This window comes from Acanthochromis polyacanthus, chromosome 8 (genome assembly GCF_021347895.1).
Source record: "Acanthochromis polyacanthus isolate Apoly-LR-REF ecotype Palm Island chromosome 8, KAUST_Apoly_ChrSc, whole genome shotgun sequence".
In the NCBI taxonomy this organism is placed as follows: domain Eukaryota; kingdom Metazoa; phylum Chordata; class Actinopteri; family Pomacentridae; genus Acanthochromis; species Acanthochromis polyacanthus.
The window spans coordinates 31,273,227-31,298,899 of record NC_067120.1 but is presented as its reverse complement, the minus strand read 5'-3'; the positions used below and the strand labels follow the sequence as shown (position 1 = coordinate 31,298,899).

Genomic DNA, 25,673 nt, shown 5'->3' with positions numbered 1-25,673 from the left:
TCTGTTTGATGACGCTTTTTATGTCACGGGCTCCAAAAAATCCAAAACGGCGACCAGGAAGTAGCAAAATCCGGGCTTTATTTTCTCGGCGTTGAAACCAACGGGTGACGTCACGGTTAGTTTACACCTGAGCCGCACGGACCTCGCGGACGTGGAAAGCATAAAACAAACCTAACCCAGACTTAAGAAACTAATGGACTGTCAAATATGAAAAGACAGTGAAAAGCACGTTTCTGTTTCCAAAAGCCAAAGGTTACATCAGCAAATATGTTATTTGTCTGATTCTCAAATCCTGAAATATTGAATTTGCTGTTATAAAAAGACAGCGGTTACACATCTTTACAGTATAATGTACTTTCTTTTTTTCAGAGATTGTTGAAGGAAGACATAATCTGAAATTTATTCTCAAAAATATTCACAATAGTTTAATGCTCAATGCGTTTGAATTAATGTTATAGCCATGTGATTCTCCCCTCTGAATTTAATCCCCACACCAGGTAAAGGAGCTGATCTGTGGTTAAAGCTGGAGGTTGTGCTGTGATTTAACATCTTTTCTGCTGCTGCTTCCTGCAGCCTCCAGAAAGGGAAGGCGGACTGCCTCGCCAGGTGGGAAACAAGACAGAATGTGCCTTACTGGGATTCACACTCGACCTTCACCGAGACTACCAGAGCATCCGCAATGAAATCCCAGAGGAGAAACTGTTCAAGGTCTACACCTTCAACTCTGTGAGGAAATCCATGAGCACTGTGCTAAAGAACCATGATGGCAGCTACCGAATGTTCAGCAAGGGAGCCTCTGAGATCCTGCTCAAGAAGTAGGTTTGGAGCTTCTGCTCACACAGCTTCATGCTCAGTCACATGATGTTTCACGTGACTCTGTTGTGTTGTTCCAGGTGCTGTCAGATCTTAATGTCCAGTGGTGAAGCCAAAGCCTTCAAATCTCGAGACCGAGATGACCTGGTGAAGAGGGTGGTGGAGTCCATGGCATCAGAGGGTCTGAGGACCATCTGCCTCGCCTACAGAGACTTTCCTGCCTCTGAGGGAGAGCCTGACTGGGACAACGAGGCCCAAATCCTCACTGGCCTCACATGCGTTGCTGTAGTTGGCATTGAGGACCCAGTAAGACCTGAGGTATGGCACCCCATCGTTACACAGGGATACATGAAGGCAACCAGCTAGTCACAGTAACAACGCAGAAAGCAGGAGCCTGCTCTCTTACAGCCTGTTGTAAAGGACCTCTGCATTATGAGAAAACGCATTATGGGGTGGAAGCTGTTGTTTATTTGCATGTATGTGCAGTTGTTTGACGGATTAGATCGCTGTAGACCTATAGGGCCAACACTGTGTCATCAACATTTCTTTGCTCATAAACTGCTACCGTGAATGCGTGAAGCTATCATCAGACAATCAACACTGTTGGTTATTTCCCATCTCCCCTCCTCCCTCTCCTACCTCAGAATAACTCTCTGCTTGTTTCTCCTTCTGTTGCTCCTTATCAGGTACCAGATGCCATCAGAAAGTGCCAGCGGGCAGGCATCACTGTCCGCATGGTGACTGGAGACAACATCAATACAGCCCGGGCCATCGCCACTAAGTGTGGCATCCTGCATCCTGGAGATGACTTCCTGTGTTTGGAAGGCAAAGAGTTTAACCGAAGGATCCGCAATGAGCTGGGTGAGGTAAGGCAAACATCAAGTCTTTCTCCACTGCAGAAACTCATGGGCTGTTTTAGTGCGACCTTTGCGCATGTGCTGACCGTAGGAGCCTCCTCTGTGCAATCTCTTTCAGGACTGTGTTTGGAAAAAAGACTATGTCCTCTGTGTAGGTACCTCTGAACAGCCATGAAAAACTGCTGTGCTGGTCTCGACACTGATTGTTTAAACATGAAGAAGACGACAACAAAAAGAGACATTTTTTCTAACCTCTTAATATCTTCTTTATATAGCGGTCTTCTCCTCTCAAATATCGTCATCAAAGGTGTGAAATTTAGCATATACTGTAGGTTAACACAACAAACAGCAATGCAGTAGCCACCTCAGGTTCCTCCATTGCTGTTGTTTTGGCATCATCACAATTAGCATTGGGGTCAAAACTGTTGCACAATGATTACGCCACCTGTTGAGTCTAGTAGACCTTATACAGCAGAGGAAACTGAATGGCAGAAAGAACCAGTTAGGTATGTTCCTGTAAATACTAGGGCTGGACCTGAATATCCCGAATATCCGAATATTCGTTCGCTACGGCAGTATCCGGATATTAATTTTGGTGTCCGGATATTCGGAAACGAAAACGAAGGCCGTGTGCAAAATTTGCGTCTGGGAGACCAGACAAATGGATCCGAATATTCGGGCCGTCTCCGCCCCCCGACCCACCCCACCCCCTACCCCCACTGTCGGACGTTATGGGGCGGAACAAATATTCGGATATTCGTCTTTAATAGGGCCCAAATATCCGGAGACCAGAGACCACTATTTGTGCCAGCCCTAGTAAATTCTCACATCAGCTCATACCTGACCTGAGCTCCTGCAGTGGATAATCGCCTATAGAGACAGAGGTATTAACTGATCATATGTTTTCAGCAGATAAATTTAGAAATGACTAACAACTGTTCCACATTCTGCACAGTGATGCTCAAACATCACAACCAAGTGACAATATGAAAATCACAAACACAAGGATGTTGACGAGTATGTAGCGGGTGTTTGTGGAAGAGTGAGGAGCTGAATGTATGTGTGTAGCCAACACTGCATGGGCTGGCATCGGGCCACAGTCTGGTTTTTGCATCACTTTAAAAATGAAATAAATTCATCAGAGTGATGAACTGATCAAAAATGATGTTTTGCTACTAAACTGTTATATTCGGCTCTCTCTCTCTGCAGATTGAACAGGAGCGTATTGATAAGATTTGGCCCAAGCTGAGGGTCCTCGCCAGATCATCTCCAACGGACAAACACACTTTGGTCAAAGGTCAGAGCAACTTAAACCAGATCCCAGAGGGTGGGCAAGGCAGTATACAAGTAGAGCAATAGACGGATTAGATAAAGAGGACAAAAACAAGGTAGATGTATTCATCCAGGGCAGTTTATACACAACACAGTATCATTGTGCATTACATACATATCAACTCTGAATCATAAGAACAAGTACAAATTCAGATGTAAAATTGACATTTTAGGCTGATTTTAAAGGCAGTCCTAATTAAAACACACCTTAGACCCTCATTTGACCCCTTCGCATGTCTCAGCTGTGTGTCTGTCCATTGTCTTCTCAGGTATCATTGACAGCACAGTGCTAGAGCAGAGCCAGGTTGTTGCAGTAACTGGAGATGGCACAAACGATGGTCCAGCACTCAAGAAAGCGGATGTTGGCTTTGCCATGGTAACAATTGCCACCAATGTCATCAAAGCATTTAGTTATGTCTGTAGCAGTGATGATGTTTTTGTAGAGGGTTTATAAAACCTTGAGGATGATGTCAGGTTTATGAAAGTTGGCCTATATGCTGTGATCTGCAGGGCATCGCAGGGACGGATGTAGCAAAGGAGGCATCCGACATCATCCTGACAGACGATAACTTCAGCAGCATCGTGAAGGCCGTTATGTGGGGCAGGAATGTTTATGACAGTATCTCCAAGTTCCTGCAGTTCCAGCTCACTGTCAATATAGTGGCTGTCATCGTGGCCTTCAGTGGAGCCTGCATTACCCAGGTCAGTGCCATCTGAAGCCCTCTGCTGTCTACACGAGGGCTGAAAAAACCCTGAGCCTCTGGCAGTCTGACAAACAGTGATGACTCTCTGAAAGAAGATCAGATTAATCTTGATGGTCAAATGTGTTGTGAGATGCTTCCACCACAACAACCAGAATACCAAGAGGTTCCTGGTTTTGAGGTTTTGTCATAACATGGACTGTTCAGATAAAGGGGATCCAGGTTTTCTGCTTTTTTAAAGACCCCATTCTGTAAAAATCAAGTTTGTCCATATGTCCCATGTCCATATAATGTTTTTGATGTGGTAGAACATCATCATAAGCAAACTAAGCCATGACTGAGTATTTCTACCTTGAAACGACTGCAGTTATGCAGGTACTTTATTCATCCCCTTAAGGAAATTAAACGTTTCATTGCTGTTTATTTAGACATAAATATGTAATGTTATAGACAGATGGTAGTCGATTTGGAGACCTACTGAGCAATGCTTTATTGACTCTGAGAGGAAAGCCTTAATAAAATGACTGTTTTACAGAGTATTTTAACAGAAAGCCTCTCTTTCACCCGCACAGTCCCGCTAAAATAGCAACTTAGCCACAAGTACACTGCCAGGCCAGGGTTTTGGGGACAATATGGTGGTTCAGAAACTTACTGTCTACAGGCATTTTGTCACTCACAGGTCATGGATGCTCTAGGATTGCTCTAAAATTGACCCCTGACCTACATCATGCTTGTACTGTTTATGAATCTCTTTTGAGAGGAAAAAGTCAAGCAAACATTGGATGAAAATCACAACCAAAAGCTCCCAGAGATTCATTTTCAGTCCATATTATAAAACCTCACATTTTAAAACCCCTCGCTGATCGATTAATCCCATAACAACTCATCTCTGTGCAACATAGTTACATACTTAGAAGTTTCTTCCATGTGTGTGATCTCTTCCTGTCTTAAAATACCTTAGATGTAACTCAGCACGGTAGTTTGGTCAAGAATGTTCCGATCTATGAAGTCCTTGCCTCTACTCAGAAACTTGGGTTTCTCTGCTTACCAAAATGAACGGTAGATTTTTGGTATTTGTGCTCCCAGGACTCTCCTCTGAAAGCTGTGCAGATGTTGTGGGTCAACCTCATCATGGACACCTTCGCTTCGCTGGCTCTTGCCACTGAGCCACCGACGGAGGCGCTGCTGCTCAGGAACCCGTACGGCCGCAATAAGCCGCTCATTTCCCGCACCATGATGAAGAACATCCTGGGACATGCTGTCTACCAACTGACTACCATCTTCCTCCTGCTCTTCTTAGGTCAGTGAATGCACCGCAGCACGATGGGCCAAAACAGACTCCCTCTGTTTTTTTGTTGTGTTTTTTTTAAAGAGCCACAGAGTAGTAATTTACACAATTAATTCCACATTAGATAAACTGAAATTGCTGTTCAGTAAAATGCAGGTAAGCACTGCCAATATCAGGTTTTCATTCTGGTTATCCAGAAGTATAGAATAGGGGAGGTCCATGCAGTATGCATTTGACACTCATCTGGGTTCTGCAGTGTTTTTACAATCAATAAGATACATAACAAGAGATGACATTTGTATGTCCTAAATCAGAGCGACAATAAATCCAACAGACAACAGACTGTATCAAATAATTTAAAACACTAAAATATAAACAAAGAGTGAATGTTAAGTAGCAGCCTGAATTACTTTGGCAAAGTGATGCAAAGCTGTGAAATGTCCTAGTTACTGACCTGTGATGGCCAACTCAGGGCCTTCGACTGTGATACAACTCATGTAGATATATTCAGTGCCACAACTTATTTAGCCTTGGACATAACTAGAAAAATGTTGAAACTAACTTTGCACTCATTGCTTCTTTTTTAAAATTACTTTATGTTCAATTTTTTATTTTTTTTTACAATTTGTTTTCGACCAATGTGCATGTACATAATAGTGTTATTTCTTTATTTGCTCAACTTTAAGCTTTCTCCATGTAAGAGTCAAATATCCTTTTAAATATTTGTAGAGTGGATTCCAGTTCTAAAAGTACCATTTTATAGGTTGTCTACATGAATTAAGCAACAAAAGCCGCTGAAATATTGTTTGAAAAATCCCTTACTCAGACCGCAATGTGTGGTTTATTATTGCTTACTTTCTTATTTATTACCAATCTATTACTTATTATCAGTTGCATCATTATTAAAGTGTAAATAAAAAAAACCTGCTTGGTAATTGTTGTCCCTCCGTCTCACAGGTGAGAAGATGTTCGACATCGACAGCGGCAGGAACGCCCCCCTCCACGCCCCGCCCTCAGAGCACTACACCATCGTGTTCAACACGTTTGTCCTCATGCAGATTTTCAACGAGTTCAATGCCCGCAAGATCCACGGAGAGAGGAACGTCTTTGAGGGTGTCTTCAACAACATCATCTTCTGCGCCATTGTCCTGGGAACCTTGATCATACAGGTAAAGTTTATGCAGCAAAGAAGTTGTAAGACTGACACTGCTGAATGATGAAGGAATCTCAGGATAATGTTGTTGCTCTGTCCTCTGGTAGATCTTGATCGTTCAGTTTGGTGGGAAGCCGTTCAGCTGTGTGAGGCTGACTATTGAGCAGTGGCTGTGGTGCATCTTCCTGGGAGTTGGCAGTCTCCTGTGGGGACAGGTGAGGCTTTTTTGATAAGAGATCAACACTGTTTTGATTGTAGACACAAAATGAACGGCATATTTTTCTCAGCATTCACTGCCATACTATACGACCATAAATAACAGAATGCTGTTTTGTTTTTTGTTTTTTGTATAAATTTGCCAGTCAAACACATAAAAAGCATTTCAATATCATGATGGGCATAATTTTAGCCTGTCCTTGGACGCTTTTGATAGTGATGACAAAACCAGACGTGTAGAAGCAACATGAGCAGGTCAGAAAATAAAGACACTTATTACCATAAGTAATAAGTGTCTTTATTTTAATCAGAGGTAGTTAGGGTAGTTAATCAGAGGAGCAAATCCTGCAGATCCAAAGGGAAAGAAACCACTGAAGAAACCAGAGCCTCCAGAACCACCATGACTAAACATGACTAAACATACTTCAAATAAATGAGAGGAGAAGAGAAAGGGTGTGATCAAAAAGTTCTAAATTTGTTCCTATAGAAGTAAAAAACCGGAATTAGATTTGGCCCCCGTCTGCTTCTAAGTAGTCTCCTTGCACAGTGATACACCGCTGCAGATGTCAACACACTGCATGTTCTCCCTCAGATATGTCAGGATGTTGCAGTAGGACTCTGGCTTGACAGTCTGACCCTGGGAGACAAATTCCTCGGGCACAACTTTCCTGGTCGTCCTCCTCCGATGTGAAAACTGTTGTTTTTTCTCTGGGTCATAGCCACAGACCTACCTGTGATGATTCCTGGCATGAAGGCTGAATCATCGCAGCTGCTGACTGATACAAAATTTGATGTTTTTTTTTCTTTGCTCCATGATGAGGTCCATGAAGAAGTAGTGATTGTGTACCCACTAGCGGCCATAAAACTATGTGTAACTCAGTCCTGTTGTTGACTTTTGACACCTAACAGTTACTGCTGTTACATGTTGCTGACACAGGATCCTGTCATGCTCAGTGAACACATACAGTGCCTATCATAAGTATTCACCCCCTTTGATGTTTTACCCTTTTATTGCTTTCATAAATCAATCATGGTCAATAAAATTTAGCTTTTTTAACAAAAAAAATATTGGAAAAAACTCTTTAATGAAAGTGAAAGCAGATTTCTATAAAGCAATGTTAATGAAAGAAAATTATATCAATGAAAATAATTGTTTCCATAATTATTCACCCCCTTCAAGTCAGTATTTAGTAGATGCACCTTTGGCTGCAATCACAGCAGTGAGTCTGTGTGGACAGGTCTCAATCAGTCTTGCACATCTGCCCACTGCAATTTTGCTCCATTCTTCTTTGCAAAACTGCTCAAGCTCTGTCAGGTTGCGCGGGTATCGGGCATGAACAGCCCTTTTCAAGTCCAGCCACAAATTCTCTATAGGATTGAGGTCTGGGCTTTGACTCGGCCACTCCAGAACATTTACCTGGTTCTTTTTTAACCATTCCTGTGTAGCTTTTGCAGTATGTTTTGGATCATTGTCTTGCTGGAAAATAAATCTTCTCCCAAGATGTAGTTCTCTTGCAGACTGAAAAATATTGTCCCCCAGGATTTCAGTGTATTCTGTAGCATTTATTCTGCCCTCTATCTTTACAGGCCTTTCAGGTCCAGTTGCTGAGAAACATCCCCACAGCATGATGCTGCCACCACCATGCTTCACAGTGGGGATGGTGTGTTTTTATTGATGTGCAGTGTTTGGTTTCCGCCAAACATGACGTCTTGTCTGATGGCCAAAAAGCTCGATTTTGGTCTCATCAGACCAAAGAATCTTCTTCCACTTGACCATGGAGTCTTCCATGTGCTTTTTGGCAAACTCTAGTCGAGATCTAATATGACTTTTCTTCAACAGTGGCTTTCTCATTGCCACTCTCCCATAAAGCTTTGACCGGTGAAGAACCCGGGCAGCAGTTGCTACGTGCACAGTCTCTCCCATCTCAGCAGCTGAAGCTTGTAACTCCTTCAGAGTAGTTGTAGGGGTCTTGGTGACTTCTCTCACTAGTCTCCTACTTGCACGGTCACTCAGTTTACGAGGGCGGCCTGATCTAGGTAGATTCACACAAGTGCCATATTCCTTCCATTTCTTGATAATTGATATCACTGAACTCCGGGGGATGTTCAGTGCCTTGGAAATTTTGTTGTAACCATCCCCTGAATTGTACTTCTCAATAACCCTTTCCCTGAGTTGCTTAGAGTGTTCTTCTGTCTTCATGGTGTAAAGGTAGCCAGGAATACTGATCAACCACTCTCTGGACCCTTCAGACACAGGTGTTTTACAACTCAATCACTTGAAACACACCCACACCACTCAGGTGATCTTCATTTCACTAATTGTGAGACTATTGGCAACAATTTGATGGACCTCTATTGAATTAGACCATTAAATTAAAAAGGGGGTGAATAATTATGCAAACAATTATTTTTATTTATATAATTTTCTTTCATTAACATTACTTTATAGAAATCTGTTTTCACTTTGACATTAAAGAGTTTTTTCCAATATTTTTTTTTGTTAAAAAAGCTAAATTTTATTGACCATGATTGATTTATGAAAGCAATAAAAGGGCAAAACATCAAAGGGGGTGAATACTTATGATAGGCACTGTACATGAACAATCCCAGAACTTTTTTTATGGCATTTAATACTGACCTGCTTCTCTTTGCAGCTGATCATCATCATTAGACAATAAATCTTCTGGTGGTCAAAAATACTGACGACTACAAAGTGCTGCTGTCATCTCTGACAGGAGTATTGTATTTGTCCTCCCTCAGCTTGTGTCCAGTATTCCCACTAAATGGCTGAAGTTCCTGAAAACGGCGGGTCACGGCACGCAGCGAGAGGAGATCCCAGAGGAGGAGCTGGAGGAGATGAAGGACATGGATGAGATCGACCACGCCGAGATGGAGTTGAGGAGGGGCCAGGTGCTCTGGTGCCGTGGCCTCAACCGCATCCAGACACAGGTAAGGTGTCATTCTTAAAGGACATCGCCTGGGTGCTATGTTATTAGCAAAAGACATCAAGAAGGCAGGAAAAATTGTGATAATCAATGCAGTCTTCTCGCAGTTTAACCAATCAGAGAGCCTCACAGCAGTGTTTCAGGGCTGGTCAGAGGTGACAGGTTATACAGCAGCGGTTGTTGCTGAAGGTTACCCTGAAACAGCCTGCAAGTTCCTGCGCTGGAAAGCAGCATTTTGACTAGTTCACTTCCCTGGATACAGATAAATAACAATAATAATAATAATAATCTATTTTATTTACAGGCACCTTTCAAAACACCCAAGGACATTGTACAAAGTAAACAAAGTTAAAACACATTCACATAAACAATATTTAACTTAAAGATGTAAAAAGTTTAAGAGAAGGACATTTATCAATTTAAAAAAACACAAGAAAAAAGAGTAATACAAGTCATGTGAGTATGCTTGTTTGAACACGTTGGTTTTGAGATGTGATGTGAAAATGTCCAGCGTGTCAGGGTTTGATGTCAGGTGGGACTGAGTTCCAGAGGTGGTGGACAGAGCGGCTGAAGGCTCTGGAGCCCATGGTGGTTATATGAGCAGGAGGGATGGTGAGGTTGAGGGAGGAAAATGATCTGAGAGTCCGGCTATGTAGAGGAGCTCAGTGAGGTACAGAGGGGCGAGGTTATGGAGGGTCTTGAAGGTTAGCAGCATGGTTTTATAGATAATGTGATTCTAGAAATAACATCTACAGATCAATTGGTGCTGGATCAGGATTAGCCCCCACACTAGTTGGGATGTTGTAAATAAAACCATACTGAAGGTCAGCTTTGAGAAACTTTCCACTTTTAGCAGAAGAATTAGAAAACAGTTTTCCAGTGTCAAAGATCCAAGATTAGTAACTATGACTGAAACAAATCCTGAGTGGAGGGGAATCTGAGACATAAGTAGAAAAGGACTAGGATTTTTCTTTTACACCTTTCAAACACTTTCTGCTCTTTGATTAAAGCCCTGAGCTGATTGTCTCCTCTTCTGTTTTAGATCCGTGTGGTGAACGCCTTCAGGGACAGCGTGTCCCCCTACGAGGGTCTGGAGACACCCGAAGCTCGCAGCTCCATCCACAACTTCATGTCCCACCCTGAGTTCCGCATCGAGGACTCAGAACCTCATATCCCCCTGATTGATGAAAATGAGAGTGAGGATGATCCCCCCACCAAGCGAAATTCCGTCATCATCCCGCCACCACTGACCGGCCTGTCCACCCTGCCCCCTCTCCCGTCCTCACCCAACCAGAACAACAACGCCATGGACCGCATCATCCCACTGCACAAGGACACCTCCAGGCCTGGTCTGATCCCGTCCAATTCAGCGGGGCTGCCCCCCTGTCCGGGAAGCCCCCTGCACAGTCTGGAGACCTCGCTCTGAAGCCCCAGCCCAGATGTGACCACCCCCCCTCACTATGGTCTGCTGGTACTGTGCTTGTTACAGCAAGAGGTCTGATTCTTCTGCGAGCTGAAGAGTGAAAAAACAATTTAAAAACAGACTCGTCTGATTTGTTCTCGTCAGGAGTTCAACCTGCTGGTTTTTTAGGATCCAGGAAGCAGAGATGTTTCCATGTTTGTGGTTCCGTTCAGAGTGACGGCGGCTCACACAGACTGATGTTTCCTTCTTTAATAGACATTCACTCTGCAGTTGTTGTTTAGGAGAAGAGTGTTTGTGAGGTGATCAATCAGTAATCAGTTTCTGATGTGTAAATATTCATGTTGATGTAGTCAGAGCTCATTTTCATCTACAGTGTTTCAGTGTGTCAGCAGACGAGTTGACGTGAGCAGACGGTGATGAGTAAAGGTTAGTTTTGTGTCGAGGTTTAAGTTGAAAATTTGTGACTGAAATGTTTAGTGTCAGGCAGCTTTACTGAGAGGAGAATTTTATTCTCACCGAGATGTGATTGTAGTCCGAAAGGTTTAAATTAAATGTCTGATGTTGGAAATTACTCTAGTAGTTTTTTTAAAAAAATGTTTTAGGATGTTGTTGTTTCAAAATATGTGAAACCAAAAGTTATTAAAATTTGAAAAAAAAAAAAAAGCTTCAGAGCAGGATGTTCATGTCAAACAGATAAAGGAATGTGGAATTGTTTGATCAGTGACAAAAATACAGATATCTTCACCACCAGATGCCAAAAAAAAAATGTTGATGAACTTTTAACTCTTCACCTCACAGAAGCCTCACAATAAGTCCACTGGCTGATGTCCTACTGCAGGACACAGACAAGCTGTGGCTAAAATGTTCACTCTGGAATACTGAAGGATCTCACAGAAAGGCAATGCAAAAAGTTGATCTGAGGGATGTAGGCCTCAAATGTTGCTCAATTATTCAGCTCTTTTATATATATATATATATATATATATATATATAGCACTTTCGCCTTGCAGCAAGAAGATCCCCAGTTCAAATCCTGGGATCTTTCTGCATGGAGTTTGCATGTTCTCCCTGTGCATGCGTGGGTTTTCTCTGGGCACTCCGGCTTCCTCCCACGGTCCAAAAATATGCTGAGGTTAATTGGTTACTCTAAATTGCCCGTAGGTGTGAATGTGAGTGTGATTGTTTGTCTGTATATGTAGCCCTGCGACAGACTGGTGACCTGTCCAGGGTGTCCCCTGCCTTCGCCCCAGTCAGCTGAGATAGGCTCCAGCACCCCCCGCGACCCTAGTGAGGATAAAGCGGTGTATAGAGAATGGATGGATGGATGGATATGCAAGAGAGTGATTCCTGGTTTGCTGAACACTATTAGTCACATGCTATGAGTGTTCAGCCAGGCACAATGATGAAGCATCAGGAGAACCTTTTCAAAAGTGGCTTATTGTATACAGTAGTATGTACAAGGGCAGTGGAGGTTTGCATCAACTGATGCTGGTTTTATATGTAAACAGAAGAACATGTATATCACATACTGATGTATATTTTCACATTAGAGTTATATAAATACATTGGGAGCAATTGACTACTCTGGTAGAACCAGACTTCTGAGAGGGTTCTGTGCTTATCAGTATAAGAGTCACACATTTCCAGAGTACAATAGGGGCTGGAGTAAACTTGTTTAACTTTTTTCTGACTTTGTCTGATACTGATTAGATGTTTTGATGTTACTGCTGCAGACCTCCACAATCACACTGCATTTGTTGCAGCTCTCTGTGACAATAACAGTATATGCTAAACAGGAACACGTGTAAAATGCATTAGACTATATATAAATATATAACATGTAGAGTATAATATGCATAAGATATAGATAGATAGATAGATAGATAGATAGATAGATAGATAGATAGATAGATAGATAGATAGATAGATAGATAGATAGATGCAAATAAATATAGAAATCAAAGTGTCAGATAGTGCAAATACAAGATAAGACACTTTATTAACCATGCCCGACGTATGTCAGCGGGGTTACTGCATTCACTTTGGTATCTGGCTGGGTAAGTATGTATGTATGTGTGTGTGTGTGTGTGTGTGTGTGTGTGTGTGTGTGTGTGTGTGTGTGTGTGTGTGTGTGTGTGTGTGTGTATGTCTGTTCAGATATCTCTGCTGAAGTCAGGATAATCAAACTTGGCACTGAAGATCAGTCTAAGGTCCCCTGCTCAGCTGTGGAGTTAGAGGTCAGCAGATCAAGTAGGAAGGTATATACGTAGGATGATCAAAATTGAAAGCTACATGTGTGCCGGTAGGGGCTGCACAGTGACAGCCAGTAGATGGCATGGTTCTGCCATCTACTGAGGGCTTGTCTAGTTGTCATTGCAAGGGTATAATGAAATTCCGTTGGACAACATCTCTTGCAGCAGCTAGGTGGGTGTGTGTCATTCTGAAGGGGGAGATGAGGGGAGGTGGGATCTGTTGTTTCAGGTTCAGCAGGTAGACCATAGATATCTATGAGGTAAACAACCTGTGGGATGAAGCTCCTCCCCATCGTCTCTGTGTTTGACTTCAGGCAGCGGTAAGGCCACCCAGACAACAGCAGACAGCATAGTCTGTAACTGGGGTGGGTGGGCTCTTCCTGGCCTTTAACCTGCATTGTTTGTTGGAAATGTCCTGCAGGTTGGGGAGGGTGGTTCTGATGGTGTGCTCAGCCGAGCAGACCACCCTCCTGGAGGCCAAGAAGTCCTGCTGGGTGCTGTTGCCGATCCAGGTGGTGATACTTACAGCCAAAACACTCTCAGTGGTGCAGGTATAAAAGTTCCTGAGCACCTTCAGAGGGAGTCCTTCAAGTGGTAGAGATGCTGTCGAGCTTTCTTCACCAAGGTGTCGATGTGACAGAACCACATCAGGTCCTGTGTGATATTAACACTCAGGTACTTAAAGCTCTCCACTCTCTCCAACTCTGTCCTGTCCCGCTGATCCTGATCCAGAGTAGGTGGTATGCCCTCTGCTGCTTCTTGCTGTAAATGACAATCAGCCCCTTGGTCTTGCTGAAGTTCCATCCATTCATCCATTCTCTATACACCGCTTTATCCTCACTAGGGTCGCGGGGGGGGCTGGAGCCTATCTCAGCTGACTCGGGCGAAGGCAGGGACAGGTCGCCAGTCCGCCACAGGGCTACATATACAGACAAACAATCACACCCACATGCAATCCAGAGTAACCAATTAACCTCAGCATATTTTTGGGCTGTAAGAGGAAGCCGGAGTGCCCGGAGAAAACCCACGCATGCACAGACATGCAGAAAGCTCCCAGGCCCAGGCTGAAGTTCCATAGGATAACTTTGTAATACTATATCCTGCAAAAGATTTAAAGGACTTGATGTTTCATTAAAATGTAACATTTTCAGAAAAAAGTGATACTGACTTCACTGAAAAAGGCTGTGTGCGCATCTTCGAAGGTGTCAGACAGCTGGCCACAGTCATCCCTAGTGGTGAACATGAGCTGCTGCTTCACCCAGTACAACCAGGAGGAAACCAGTGACCAGCTTCCTGTTAATGAGCATGAGAGACTTGTTTGTTCTTTCCAACCTGTAGTTGACTTTCTGACCTTGCTACATAAACTCAGGTGTCCTGGACCTCCTGGAGCTTTCCATCATGTTATTAATATGTTTATAAGAAATAGCTTTAAATGAAATGTTATTTAACATCTTTAACTACATAGCCATGCCAAATAATGCAACTGGCCTTATATTGTCTGCCTATAGATAGTATTGTTGCAATAATTATTATGTAGGATTGAGCTTTATTGTTTAGCTTGGTTTGGTCTCTTGTGATAAGTTGGACTTTTCAAATTTCATCAACTGCTTTTAGCTATGAGCTACTTTTGGGCATATTTTTGTACTACATTATCTATTTAGCAATATATTGACCGCTTCTGCTATTTAAAAGATTACATGGTTATTTCAACATTTACCTATTACTTTGATAAAATATTTTAACCATTATCCATTACTTTTAGTTACATGAGCCATGTTCTCATTATCTTTAGCTCACTGTTTGGGTTTATTTTCTCCATTGCTATCACATCATCACACATTGTCATTTTCACCAAGATGTTAGAGGATCTTTCATTTGTTGTGCTTTGTAAGGATCTGGATCTCGGGCATGCGAGACCTGGTCAACACCTTCAGCTCTTTGTTTTGATACTAAAGCTATTCCTAAGCAGTTTTTGTGGCACATTAATTATACAAATTTATTTTTAAATCCTTGCCCCATTTTCTTTTCATTTTGCTACTTTCTCCTCTGTTCACTTTCTCTGTTTTTTCCTTCATTCCATTCAATTCATGTCAAATTTACTTCACGTACTAAAAAACAAACAGTCTTAAACTTTTACAGGTCATTAACTAACTAATTACAGTTTTTGGATGCGTACCGTAGATATTTATATCCGAAAACTGGATCGAATCTGTTTTGGACTACAACCCCCACAATTCCACTTGATCTTGCGTCACATACTTTTAACCAATGGCTGAATGCGTCTGAGTCACATGACCACCAACGCAGCAGATTTGAATTGTTTGTGGGGCTGTTCGTTTTCATGTTGCGCTTTGAATGCGGAGCAGAAAATATTTATGAGTTTTAGAGGAACTACAGGTTTGTATTTATACATCTAATTAAAGTGTCACTCGCCGTAAGTCCAGGCTGCTGTTGGATGAACCAAATTTACATTCAAACTCTTAATCCATAGCTAATATCCGTTAACGTTTTAACTAAGAGCTAGTAGGCTAACGTTAAAGTTAGCATGACGATCAAGGATAACGTTAGTGTGTCGATTCAGTTTCTGTGTTGTCTGTCAATAAATATTGCGATCATAGTTTATTTAATATTTGAATTTGTTTCCCAGAGGGAAGAACAAACAGCGGGATGGACAGTCGAGCTAACAGCGGTAAGTCAACACTCAGCCACTAGCCTCCAAACAGTATTTATAACATGCTTGTGTTTCGTGAACCTTTTCCTTCACCCTATTTATGTCGCTGCAGATGTGTTCTTTCTGCTTGATGAGAAATTTGACTTCGATGTTTCAATGTCACCTGCCAGGTAAGAAACACATGAGGGCTTCTGTTAAACTGAGTTTACTCCTAGGACCAGAATCACCACTTCTCTTTCTGATATCAGCACTGCTTCACTCCCCTGCCTGACAGGGTGAGGCCACTCTCAAGATACTGGATTTTAAATGATTTTGGCCATTATTGTTTCATGTACAGTAGATCTCTCAGCTCATTAGAATACCTTTCTGAAAGTAAAACCTGTGCGTGAGTAACTGGGAATAATCTTGTGACTTTGTTCCCAAGCATCAGTGAGTGGTGAGGTCTCCAATGGGCTAATCTCCAGTTGTGGTAGTGTTAAAGGGAAACTAAAAATGGAGTATTAAAATCCCAGAGTAACATTTTGCTGTCTTTCTGTGGGTTTAGTGGTGATGGCTTTCAAAAGCTTTTTTGCATGCACGATTAATTGCTACATGTTTGTACAAAAGCATTCTTTTGTGTGTCTGTGAATGTGTATACTAACGACAAAAACAAGTTCCAGACAGCATTTAGACATGCTTTGTTCAGTCGGTATGTGGTATGGATTTGGGACACAGCTCACAATTTAGTGGTCTTTCATTGCGCTGTAATAGTGCTTGAGAGAAAGACCTGTTAAAACGTCTCTTTGGGTTGAAATATGATTTTGTTTCAATTTGAAATTGCAATATGAAACTATGCAACTATGCAATTGAGATTTAGGTTTACATTACACTGAACTGTCATGTCAGTGGTTTTACAAGTTCATCCCATCCTCGTTTTTGTCATGTATTCTTTTTATGGTGTCTCATGTGATAGTATCTATTCACATGTTTTTAATCTGGCAAATAGTTCATACAGAACTGAAGCTTGATTTAAATAAAGTATCACAAATCAAATATATTTCACTAGATTAATATTTCTACTCTTGCAGTCAAAGACAAATAAGTAAAGACACTTTTCCTATGCTATGTTATTTATCATGAGTTTCAGATCTCTATTCATGAAAACAGGGCTGAAGAATTAAAAATTAAAGATTTTTTGTTACTGCCATTATGATGGAAATCTGTTGTTTGAACAACCACCATGGCGACATCTGCTGGACATATTCTGGTACTGCATTGAATGGAAGAAGTAAATGTCGGTAAGGTAGCCTTACTGATGGAGCAAATTCAAAACCAGGCAATTTAAATTACTCTACTTGGACAAAGACCAAATAAGAAGAACACTTTAAAAGCAGAGAGCAGTGAGATCAGAATAAAGTCAGCTAAGAAATAATTTTTAAAAAAGACTTAAAAATACAAAAAAAAAAAAACTAATACACTGACACACAAATTTGAAGTAATGACTACATATAATAATAATATAATGCAGTTATAGTGGAGTACAGTGGAGTGATAAGTTCCACTCAAAGTATACAACTTCATGATGTTGGCTCGCTGTACGCCAGAGCAGTTGGCAGCTTGTTTGGTTCTGGTTCCAGGTCTCACTAGTTGACTGCTTCCTAAAGATGATAACGCTACATCAATACTACAGGGCTTCTTTTAATTACCTCATTTGGAGTCCAAATAGCAGTTTGTCCACTGCTGTCATCTTTTTTAGGTTAAAATAAAGTTAGATAATTATAAACTGCTGTCACTGTTGTCCTTCATGAGCTTTTGAAGCCACTGTACTGAACCGTTACTGTTGTGAGCTGTTTGTTCCATCATCAGCTCAGATATCCATCATGATGCCTCTGCTCCACAGCTCCATCGACGATGATGATGAAGACGAGGTGTTTGTGGGTCCTGTCAGCCATAATGAGAAGTGTGTCAGTGCTGGTGTGGTGTCTCGGCTCCAGGATGGCAGCGACGGTGTGCGGGTGAGCTGGAGCCCGCTGAGTGGAGATCAGCTGGAGGCAGTGTGTCAGGAAGCCACCAGACTAGCCAACCAGCTACAGAGTGGCGAGTCTCACAGCGAGGACGCAGACGTCACCGACATGACCACCAACACCACGGCCGAAAGAGAAGAGTTTGTCGAGGACTCTAAGGCCAAACTGGGCATGTTGGGTCAGACTGCCAGTGCCCTCAGCCCCATCAAACGACAGACTTTCTCCGTGCAGGACAGTCCCATGAAGGAGCTGCCACCTGCCATCCAGCGCAGCCTGCTTAGAGGCAACTCATCCACCCGCCCTTCTGCTCCAACATTGTCCACCCGCCCTTCTGCTCCAACAACATCATCCACCCGCCCCACAACCAGACTCAGCACTTCCAGCCCTGTGGTTGGATCCAAGGCCCCGTCCAGGATGTCACTGCGAGGAAAAGCTGCCCTGGGCGTTGCTGTTGTGCTGCCAAGCAAGCCAGCTGCTCCAACAACTTCCTGTTCAGCCAGCAAGAGCAAGGTGGAAAAAACTAGACTGCAACTACCAAGAAAAGTAGGATTTTTTTTTTTTTTTTTACTTTACAACACACAACATGCAGTTTGTAATTGACCTAAAATGTTCTTCAATTTGTGGCCCTGTCCAGAAATTGAGCGTTGTCAGTCTTTGGCACATGATTTTCCTTGTTTTTCTGTTACTTTTAAAAAATAGGTAGAACAATTCAGTTGTCGTTTGTGTGTTGTATGGATTTGGGACATAGCTCACACTTTTTTGGTGGTCCTTCTTTGCACTGTAATAGTGCTTGAGAGAAAGACCTGTTAAAACTTCTCTTTGGATTGAAATATGATTTTGTTTCAAATTGAAATTGCAATATGAAACTATGCAGTTAGCAGATGTCAAAGGTTGTAGTTTAGGTTCACATTACGTTGTGTACAGCTGCAGAATGGAGCCAAAACCAATTTTCTTTCATATATGCACATAAGACTTAAAAATCTTTTCTTTGTAAAAGCAATGAATTGTTTTTACTTTTGGAAACTGAAGCAGGAGTTGAAAATGTGAGACATGATTATTTGCTTTGGTATGGACAGGTGGATAAGAAGAAGGTTGACACACTTCATGTTGCTCTTCTCCAAGAAGTAACTGGAGAAAATCACCTTTCTTGTGTTTGATTGGTTCAAATTTTCTTGTGGTAAACTGGAGGATTTCGGTAAATCTCAGCTCCTGGCATTCAGCCTTAAGTCGACCATGTCAGATGTGATCAAAATCTGTAGAAAAAGCTAGCGCCTAATAAATCAGTGACTATGTGGTGACGTCATCAGTCAGTTTTCGTCTTTCTGTTTCAGGTGGTAGGGGGTTTGAGACAGAGCCCGTCCTCTCGTCTCTCCAGCAGAGCAGAATCGAATGAGGATCTGCTCTCTGATTCAGCGAGTGTGGCCTCTGACATCAGCGACTCCTCCCTCAACTCCAGCCTTCTGGGAAAACGCACACTGGCTCCACCCACCAAGGTAACGCTTGTATATTACAAACATCTGCATTTGGATTACCTACGGGTAGTTAAGTGCCTGCTTTTGCATTTCAGGTATGTGCCAAGTTGACCTTTAAAAAAGGTTCTGTGGAATTTGCCTGTAATCAAGTCAAAGTCAGGTTTACATACAGTTGTTCAAAGAAAGCCACCATACCTGGAATACTGTGCATGCTGAGTTCATTTCTGACTTTGTACAGAACAGTGTGTATACTTGAGGTCTTACAAATGTGTGTAGTGCATTTACTTTGTCATAGCCATTACCCACCCACCACCGTTGATAATGGTGAATTTTCCTTTCTTCTTCTTTTTGCTCTATTTGTTCCAAATGGACATGAAGATTTTTGAGTAAAGCCATCGTGCCCAATCATGCATTTTCCCCCCACAACAGAATGATAGCGTGGTCTCATATATATATATATATATATATATATATATATGAAATATGCGTAATAAACATCTGTGAAGGTTTTGGTTTAGTTGGATAGTAATGTCAGTGCTTTATTCAGCATATTTGTACTTGAATTATTTAATGTCTATAGGTTACTACTAGTTCTAAAAGCCACTTCAGAGGTACTCTGCTGCACGCAACAGGACTGAGGTAGTGCAAAAGTGTAGTATATATTTGCATTTTTTTAAAGTGGAACTAGGGCTGGGCGATTTGGCCACAAATCATTTTCTAATATTCTTTGAACATTGATCAATAATGATTACAGTTTACGTTTACTATTCTTAGGTTAGTGTTATACTTTCTTCAGCCTTGAGTACGCAAGGATTTACATGACTCGTACCTAAATGGGGTTCCTGTCATGTAAATTTTGTCACCAGAGGGTATAACTGACTCTCTGTGCAGACGTCCTGTAGCATCCAATTTGCTGTGGCTACGCTACAGTGCATGCACAGGATATGTATACGCTAACCTATGGTGTATTTGTGGAGCACAGCTGTCTGTGTGCACGTCCGCAAGGGAATATAGATTTGGCTTCAGTGAGGCAGGAAACAATTATGATCCACATGGTGTGTTTTCCTGAGTAAACACTGAATGTAAACGGAACACATCTAGTTATAATATTCATGATTGGTATAATATTTCATCATAGACATCTTATCATGATGTGGGAATAACTGAGCTTTCTATTTTTCTACAGAGTGTTGGAGTGAGGAACCTGTCGGGTGTGAAAGCTCCGCCCCTTCAGAGCAGAAGAGTGACAGACAGAAAGAACACGTCCTCATCTTCATCCTCTGTGTCCAGCTTTAACTCCAGCATGTCGCTATCCCCCGCTAAAGGTATGGTAACGGCTAAGAGCTGCATTTTTCAATCACACTCTGGCTACAATGAGCGGTCCTACATGTGTCAACACAAAAACATGTTAGTAAAAATGTTTTAAAGCATGTGATATGTCATGATGTTAAGTGTCCTCAAGGTATGAAAGCAATGTTGGAGGAAAACAGCTGAGCACCCGGAGCAGTGGAATTTGTTGTTGTAAAAAGAAGTCGGTGTATCAGTAAATTTGAAGTCACAAAGAACAACTCTTTAGGAGTTATAAGCTCTTTTTTTCTCTCCCACAAAACGCATCTTCTCAAATTCTTCATTGCAGGTTGATAAATAATATTCTATGAATAAGCTCATTAGTAAACTGAAATGCTCACATTTTTGCCGCAGATGGTGCAGTAATTGTTGTGCAAAACACATTCTTACACCTATATCAAATAATGTGAAGTCAAGGAGACCATGTCTACACCCATACTTTGATAGAGTTTATAAATGAAAGGATAAAGTTCATATTTGAACAGATGGCAGCTTCTACAGTGAAGATCCACAAAAAAGAAGGTGCTTAAATCTTGAGATTTTCCCAAATACACAAATACTGATTCCCCAAAAATTTAGTGCATTTGTGACAGCAACAGGAAAATATAACGGGTCAGTTACCAGTTAAGTTGATCCTCCTGAACTATGTGTAAAGTGGCTAAAAGTAAACTGCCACATCTAGCTGGCTAAAGAAGCTAATGTTTAACTGCACAGCTCAATAGTAAAGAGCTAACTATTTAAATGACTGAACTGTTAGCTAACTACCCTGCTGCCTCCTGAGTTCATCATCCTGTCAGAACGTGCAGCAGTTCAGGTGTTCTGTCTCCTCTCAGGCAAACTGAACTCTTCTCTGAACCGGAGTCTGAGCAGCTCCACTGGCCTCGCCCCCAGCAGCGTCAGCAGACCTCGCCGCTCCACCGTCTACACAGCTGCAGAGCCTGCGACCTCCACCGCTGGCCGCCGCTCGCTTTCGACTCAAGCCAAGAAGCTTTCCGAGACGGAGCGTGTCAAAGCTGCCAGAGCCACACCGCGAAAGAGAGCTGAGGCCACGCCCCTCCAGTCAGTACCCGCCAAGAGACTTTTAGAGAAGACCTCCTCCACCACCTCCTCAGGCCGGCCACAGAGCGGATTGAAGCCCAAATCTAAACCTGAGGCTCTGGTCCCTCCAACACCCAGCACAGGAGGAAAAGGAGCCCACCTGGCAGATGGTGAGAGACACTGATTATGTCAGAACTGTTTATTCAGTTAGAACATCAGTTTTATTATTTAATATTTGGATTGTTTCATCCAAAAAACATCAGATCAAATTGAGACAAAGCATGAGCTGTTCTTGAAGCCATCAGCTGCTCTGCATGTGCGGTGACAGACACAGCTCTGGAGGCTACCTATAAACTCCCAGAACCTCAGCGTGGTTCTTTGACAAACTTACTTTGAGAATTTACTGCCGTAGTCTTGTCTGTATTTAAATCTTTAGAATCCAACTAAAGCAGGTTTTCAGTTCCTTTACTTGACTCACAGATACGTCTGTCCGTCTGTCGTTCTGTTTTTGTGTGTCATCTCCAGACGTCTCCAAGGGGTTGAAACCAAAGCGGCTGATGTCTACTAGCAGCGTGGATAGGTAGACAATGTCACACTCCACCTCGACACGACATCACTGTCACTGTAAATGTTACCAGCTGCAATTTTTTTCTTTTCAGTTGTAGGCTGACATCATTTGTGCGTGTGATAATAGCTCCAATTTTGTGACACTGAGGAACGTTCAGAACTTCAACCTGCTCAGTTAGAATTCTACCAGGCATTAAGTTTCTAAAAGATCAATAATGTGAGCTACAGCCCTTCTTCTCTTATAGTCTTCCTCAGAAGGTATCTGCTGGGTCTCTGACACCCTCTACCAGCAGCAGCAAGCCACTGCAATTGAAGGCACGCCGCCCCTCTGCCCTCCCCACCCCAGTGAAGCGCAGGATGTCTGCCCTCCCTGCCCTCACGCCCACCAACCAAACCCGGACTGTAAGGCCACCAGCCATCTCGAACTCTGACTCTGCCCCAACCTCAGCTAGGAAACAGCACAGCTGCAGGTGAGATCCTTTCAGTCCCATCAACCATGAGTAAAACGGCTCTGACTTTTGAGGGGCAAACCTAATGTGACTTATTCGTCTGCAGCAGTACCACTTTATCGTTGAATTTGTATTTTTCTTGTTTAGCCCGCTCCCCACAGACACACAGGAGGAGGAGCTCGCTGAGGCGCTCCACATCCAGCCCTTCTGTCTGGAGGAGGAGGAGGTGAGGAGGTGAAGGAGGAGGACCTTCTTACTCCACCATCAAACACTCAACAGCTCGACCAATCGGAGAGCACAGATCCTGAAGCACTGAGTCAGGATGAGTCAGTGCCCAGCAGAAACCTGATGGAACTGGAGACCACAGAGGAGAGCAACAGCAAGACACAGGAGGTCAGAGTCACACAAACACCAGTGTGTATTTTTTATCATTTACTAAGTCTGTGAGGGAATTTGTAGAACAATTTTTACATCCTGGGCTTCTTTGAAATTTAATTTGAATTTGTAGTAGAAGATCTATGCATTCCAACATTAGTAACACAAAGGGTCACGCATGCAAACACAAAGACAAGTACAGAATGGGTTCATGGACTGTTAGGGGATCTCCGAGGTAAAAGTATAATAAGCTATTTGTAAGACTGTCAGTCTGAACTATCCATTCATCCATTATCTATACACAGCTTAATCCTCATTAGTGTCACTGAGGGCTGGAGCCTATCCCAGCTGACTTAGGGTGAAGGCAGGGACATCCTGAACAGGTCACCACTCTATCAGAAGGCTCCACACAGAGACGAACAATCACACTCACATTCACACCTATGGACAAATTAGAATCATTAATTAACTTCAGCATGTTTTTGGACTGTGGGAAGAAGCTGGAGAACCCGATGAAAACCCACACATGCACAGGGAGAACATGCAAACTCCATGCAGAAAGATCCCAGGCCCAAGCCGGGATGCAACCCGAGGACGGTGCTAACCACCAACCCACTGTGTGTCTGAAGTCATGATTCATTTATTCATCCTCCTGCATTTTGTCTGATCAGCTGCATCGCTCATGAAAATCTGATCACTTTAACCATCTCTCTGTCATATCCTTAGGTTCTTTTGCTGGATCTTCCACCTCCAACTCTGCACCCTCAAGAGAAACTGCTCATCGATTTGACCAACACACCCGACCTGATCCGGACCAGTAGTAAGACCTGCACCACAACTCAGGTAACTGACATCCATCTAGGTGTACCCACAGACAGTATGTTGCTACAATATTATTCAGACTGTAAGCAAGGCTCTATTATTCTGCAGCAGCATTAGAACTCATCAATGGTGTTGCTGAATGTAAATCCCTGCGATCAGGTTCCAAAATCTGGAGGAAAGCCTGACAATAAAATAGAATAGAAGAGATTGTTTTTAATTGTCATTATACACACAAAAAGTACAACAAAATTAAAGACAACTCTTATGGTGCAAAGTACAAATAAGACCAAATTGATAAAAGTATAAATAAATAATATATATATACACACAAAAGGAGAAAAAGCATGACGACAACAAACGGCAGAGATATATTGCACTGTTGACAATTGACAAAACAGCTATTACGTGTTCAGTACCTGTATTACACTTGGGTAAAATGTGGTGGTGAATGTACATTTTAGAGTTAGCAGAAGCAGCTCTAGAAGATTATAAATAACCCTGATGGACTGTGAGGCAGCAGCTCTTTTTGAATGACTCACCTGGAAGCAGCAAGTAATGAAGGGGGCGGAATTATACAAAGCTGGGGCTAGGTTTTCGGCTAATTAGGTGTAGGTTTAGCATAGCCGCGCTAGACAACCCACGGCAATGAATTTAATTCTCTGCCAGGGTGGGTCTAGTTACCCTCCATAAGGCTCGAGGTTGGATGCTCCTAAAACTGGCCGACGAATCACCATGAAGTGTAGAGTCAGAAGGCGGGCGTAACTAAGTGACGACAGAGGTGAGACGATTCTGACAGAAACAACAGAAACAACTAGCCTAGCCGCGCTGAACAACCCACGGCAACGAATTTAATGCTCTGCCAGGGTCGACAACAAAAACGACAACAGTCGTTGAGCTCCATTAGCACCGACTCTGAATAATCTTTCTGTTAACATGTCTGTAATATACTTGAGCTTCACCCATTGACTGTATAAATAAGGCTTCACCGAACTACCACATCCTCTGATTTCCGGCACTCTAGGAGCCTATTCGTTGCGCTGATTGGTTGTATACCTACCCAATTGCTGCAGAGTGATTTGATAGACGACCTTTTAGCCTGCCTCCCTCCCTGTCGAGCGTGCCTAGACCCTTGTGCCTTCAGAACATGGGTCTAGCGCGGCTAGGCTAGTCTAGGTTAGCAATTAAGTGGCCATTTTCATATCCTAACAGTTTTTACTTTGCAACTTCAAGTTCTTACAAAATCCAATAAAAATGTACTTTGACCATAGTGGACTATTAAAGGATATCAAAGTGATTTTCATTGCTGGATCTTAAAAAAAATACCTTTTAAAATGTTTTCAGATGTTTTACATGTTTTGTTTTTGCAGCTGATTGACTTGAGCTCTCCACTTATCAAGTGGAGTCCAGATGACAAAAGGGAGAACGCTCCGCTCATCAACCTGTCCTTCTGATCTGCATCCTGCTGAAGCCCTTCATCTCTGCAGTTAACTAGACTGAGTATTTGTATGTCTTCAGAAATTCCAATAGTAATCATATCCTTGATTGATCTAGAGTTTTGTCAGTGAAGTGTTTACTGAAGCTGGGTATTGTGTTTTAAATGGTGAAAACATTCTGAGCTTGCTGAAATGTTTTGGCATATGATTATACTTTTATTTGTGTCCATTGCTGCTGTTAATTAATGTTGGAATAAATGTTCTTAATGTCACTACTGTAAACGTTCATGCTCATGTGATTTCATGTGTTGCTGAATTTTGTTATAATTCGATCAAAAGCAAGAAGTATTACAGAATGAACACGTCCTGCTACAAAGATTAGCCCTGAATGTCACAGCATACAGTACAGCTCTTCTCCCAGAGCTCTGCAGTTGTACGTAACCTAGTCACCACCAAATTAGTTTGAAATTTGGCAATATCTTTGAAATGCAGACACACAGTACACCGTGTCATAAA

The 25,673-nt window shown here is 42.4% G+C and overlaps 2 protein-coding genes across 2 annotated transcripts in view; both read left to right on the top strand.

The window, feature by feature from the left end:
- LOC110954211 (plasma membrane calcium-transporting ATPase 1-like) overlaps nt 1–11,296 on the top strand; it is a 33,807-nt gene extending 22,511 nt beyond the window's left edge. Inside the window, exons 11-21 of the mRNA XM_051951713.1 lie at nt 574–815; nt 894–1,131; nt 1,500–1,679; nt 2,880–2,967; nt 3,272–3,378; nt 3,513–3,704; nt 4,790–5,003; nt 5,949–6,160; nt 6,252–6,359; nt 9,121–9,309; nt 10,348–11,296. Coding sequence (XP_051807673.1) covers nt 574–815; nt 894–1,131; nt 1,500–1,679; nt 2,880–2,967; nt 3,272–3,378; nt 3,513–3,704; nt 4,790–5,003; nt 5,949–6,160; nt 6,252–6,359; nt 9,121–9,309; nt 10,348–10,731 — 2,154 coding nt within the window. The 3' untranslated portion in view covers nt 10,732–11,296. The remainder of the gene's footprint in view (nt 1–573; nt 816–893; nt 1,132–1,499; nt 1,680–2,879; nt 2,968–3,271; nt 3,379–3,512; nt 3,705–4,789; nt 5,004–5,948; nt 6,161–6,251; nt 6,360–9,120; nt 9,310–10,347) is intronic.
- A 4,003-nt stretch (nt 11,297–15,299) lies between these two features.
- gtse1 (G-2 and S-phase expressed 1) lies at nt 15,300–25,443 on the top strand. The gene is made up of 12 exons (XM_022198613.2): nt 15,300–15,377; nt 15,628–15,669; nt 15,764–15,821; nt 17,531–18,197; nt 18,986–19,147; nt 20,313–20,451; nt 21,307–21,681; nt 22,037–22,091; nt 22,324–22,548; nt 22,675–22,920; nt 23,629–23,745; nt 25,092–25,443. The coding sequence occupies exons 1-10, from the start codon at nt 15,356–15,358 to the stop codon at nt 22,763–22,765; spliced, it is 1,836 nt and encodes a 611-aa protein (XP_022054305.2). The 5' UTR covers nt 15,300–15,355; the 3' UTR covers nt 22,766–22,920; nt 23,629–23,745; nt 25,092–25,443.
- The last annotated feature ends 230 nt before the right edge of the window (nt 25,444–25,673 follow it).

What these genes read in the sequence shown, in the direction of transcription:
- gtse1 (XM_022198613.2), top strand. Translation starts at nt 15,356, where the DNA reads ATGAGTTTTAGAGGAACTACAG. An exon ending in GAGTTTTAGAGGAACTACAG is followed by an intron (nt 15,378 to 15,627) that starts GTTTGTATTTAT and finishes TTTGTTTCCCAG; the next exon opens with AGGGAAGAACAAACAGCGGG. An exon ending in TCTACTAGCAGCGTGGATAG is followed by an intron (nt 22,092 to 22,323) that starts GTAGACAATGTC and finishes CTTCTCTTATAG; the next exon opens with TCTTCCTCAGAAGGTATCTG.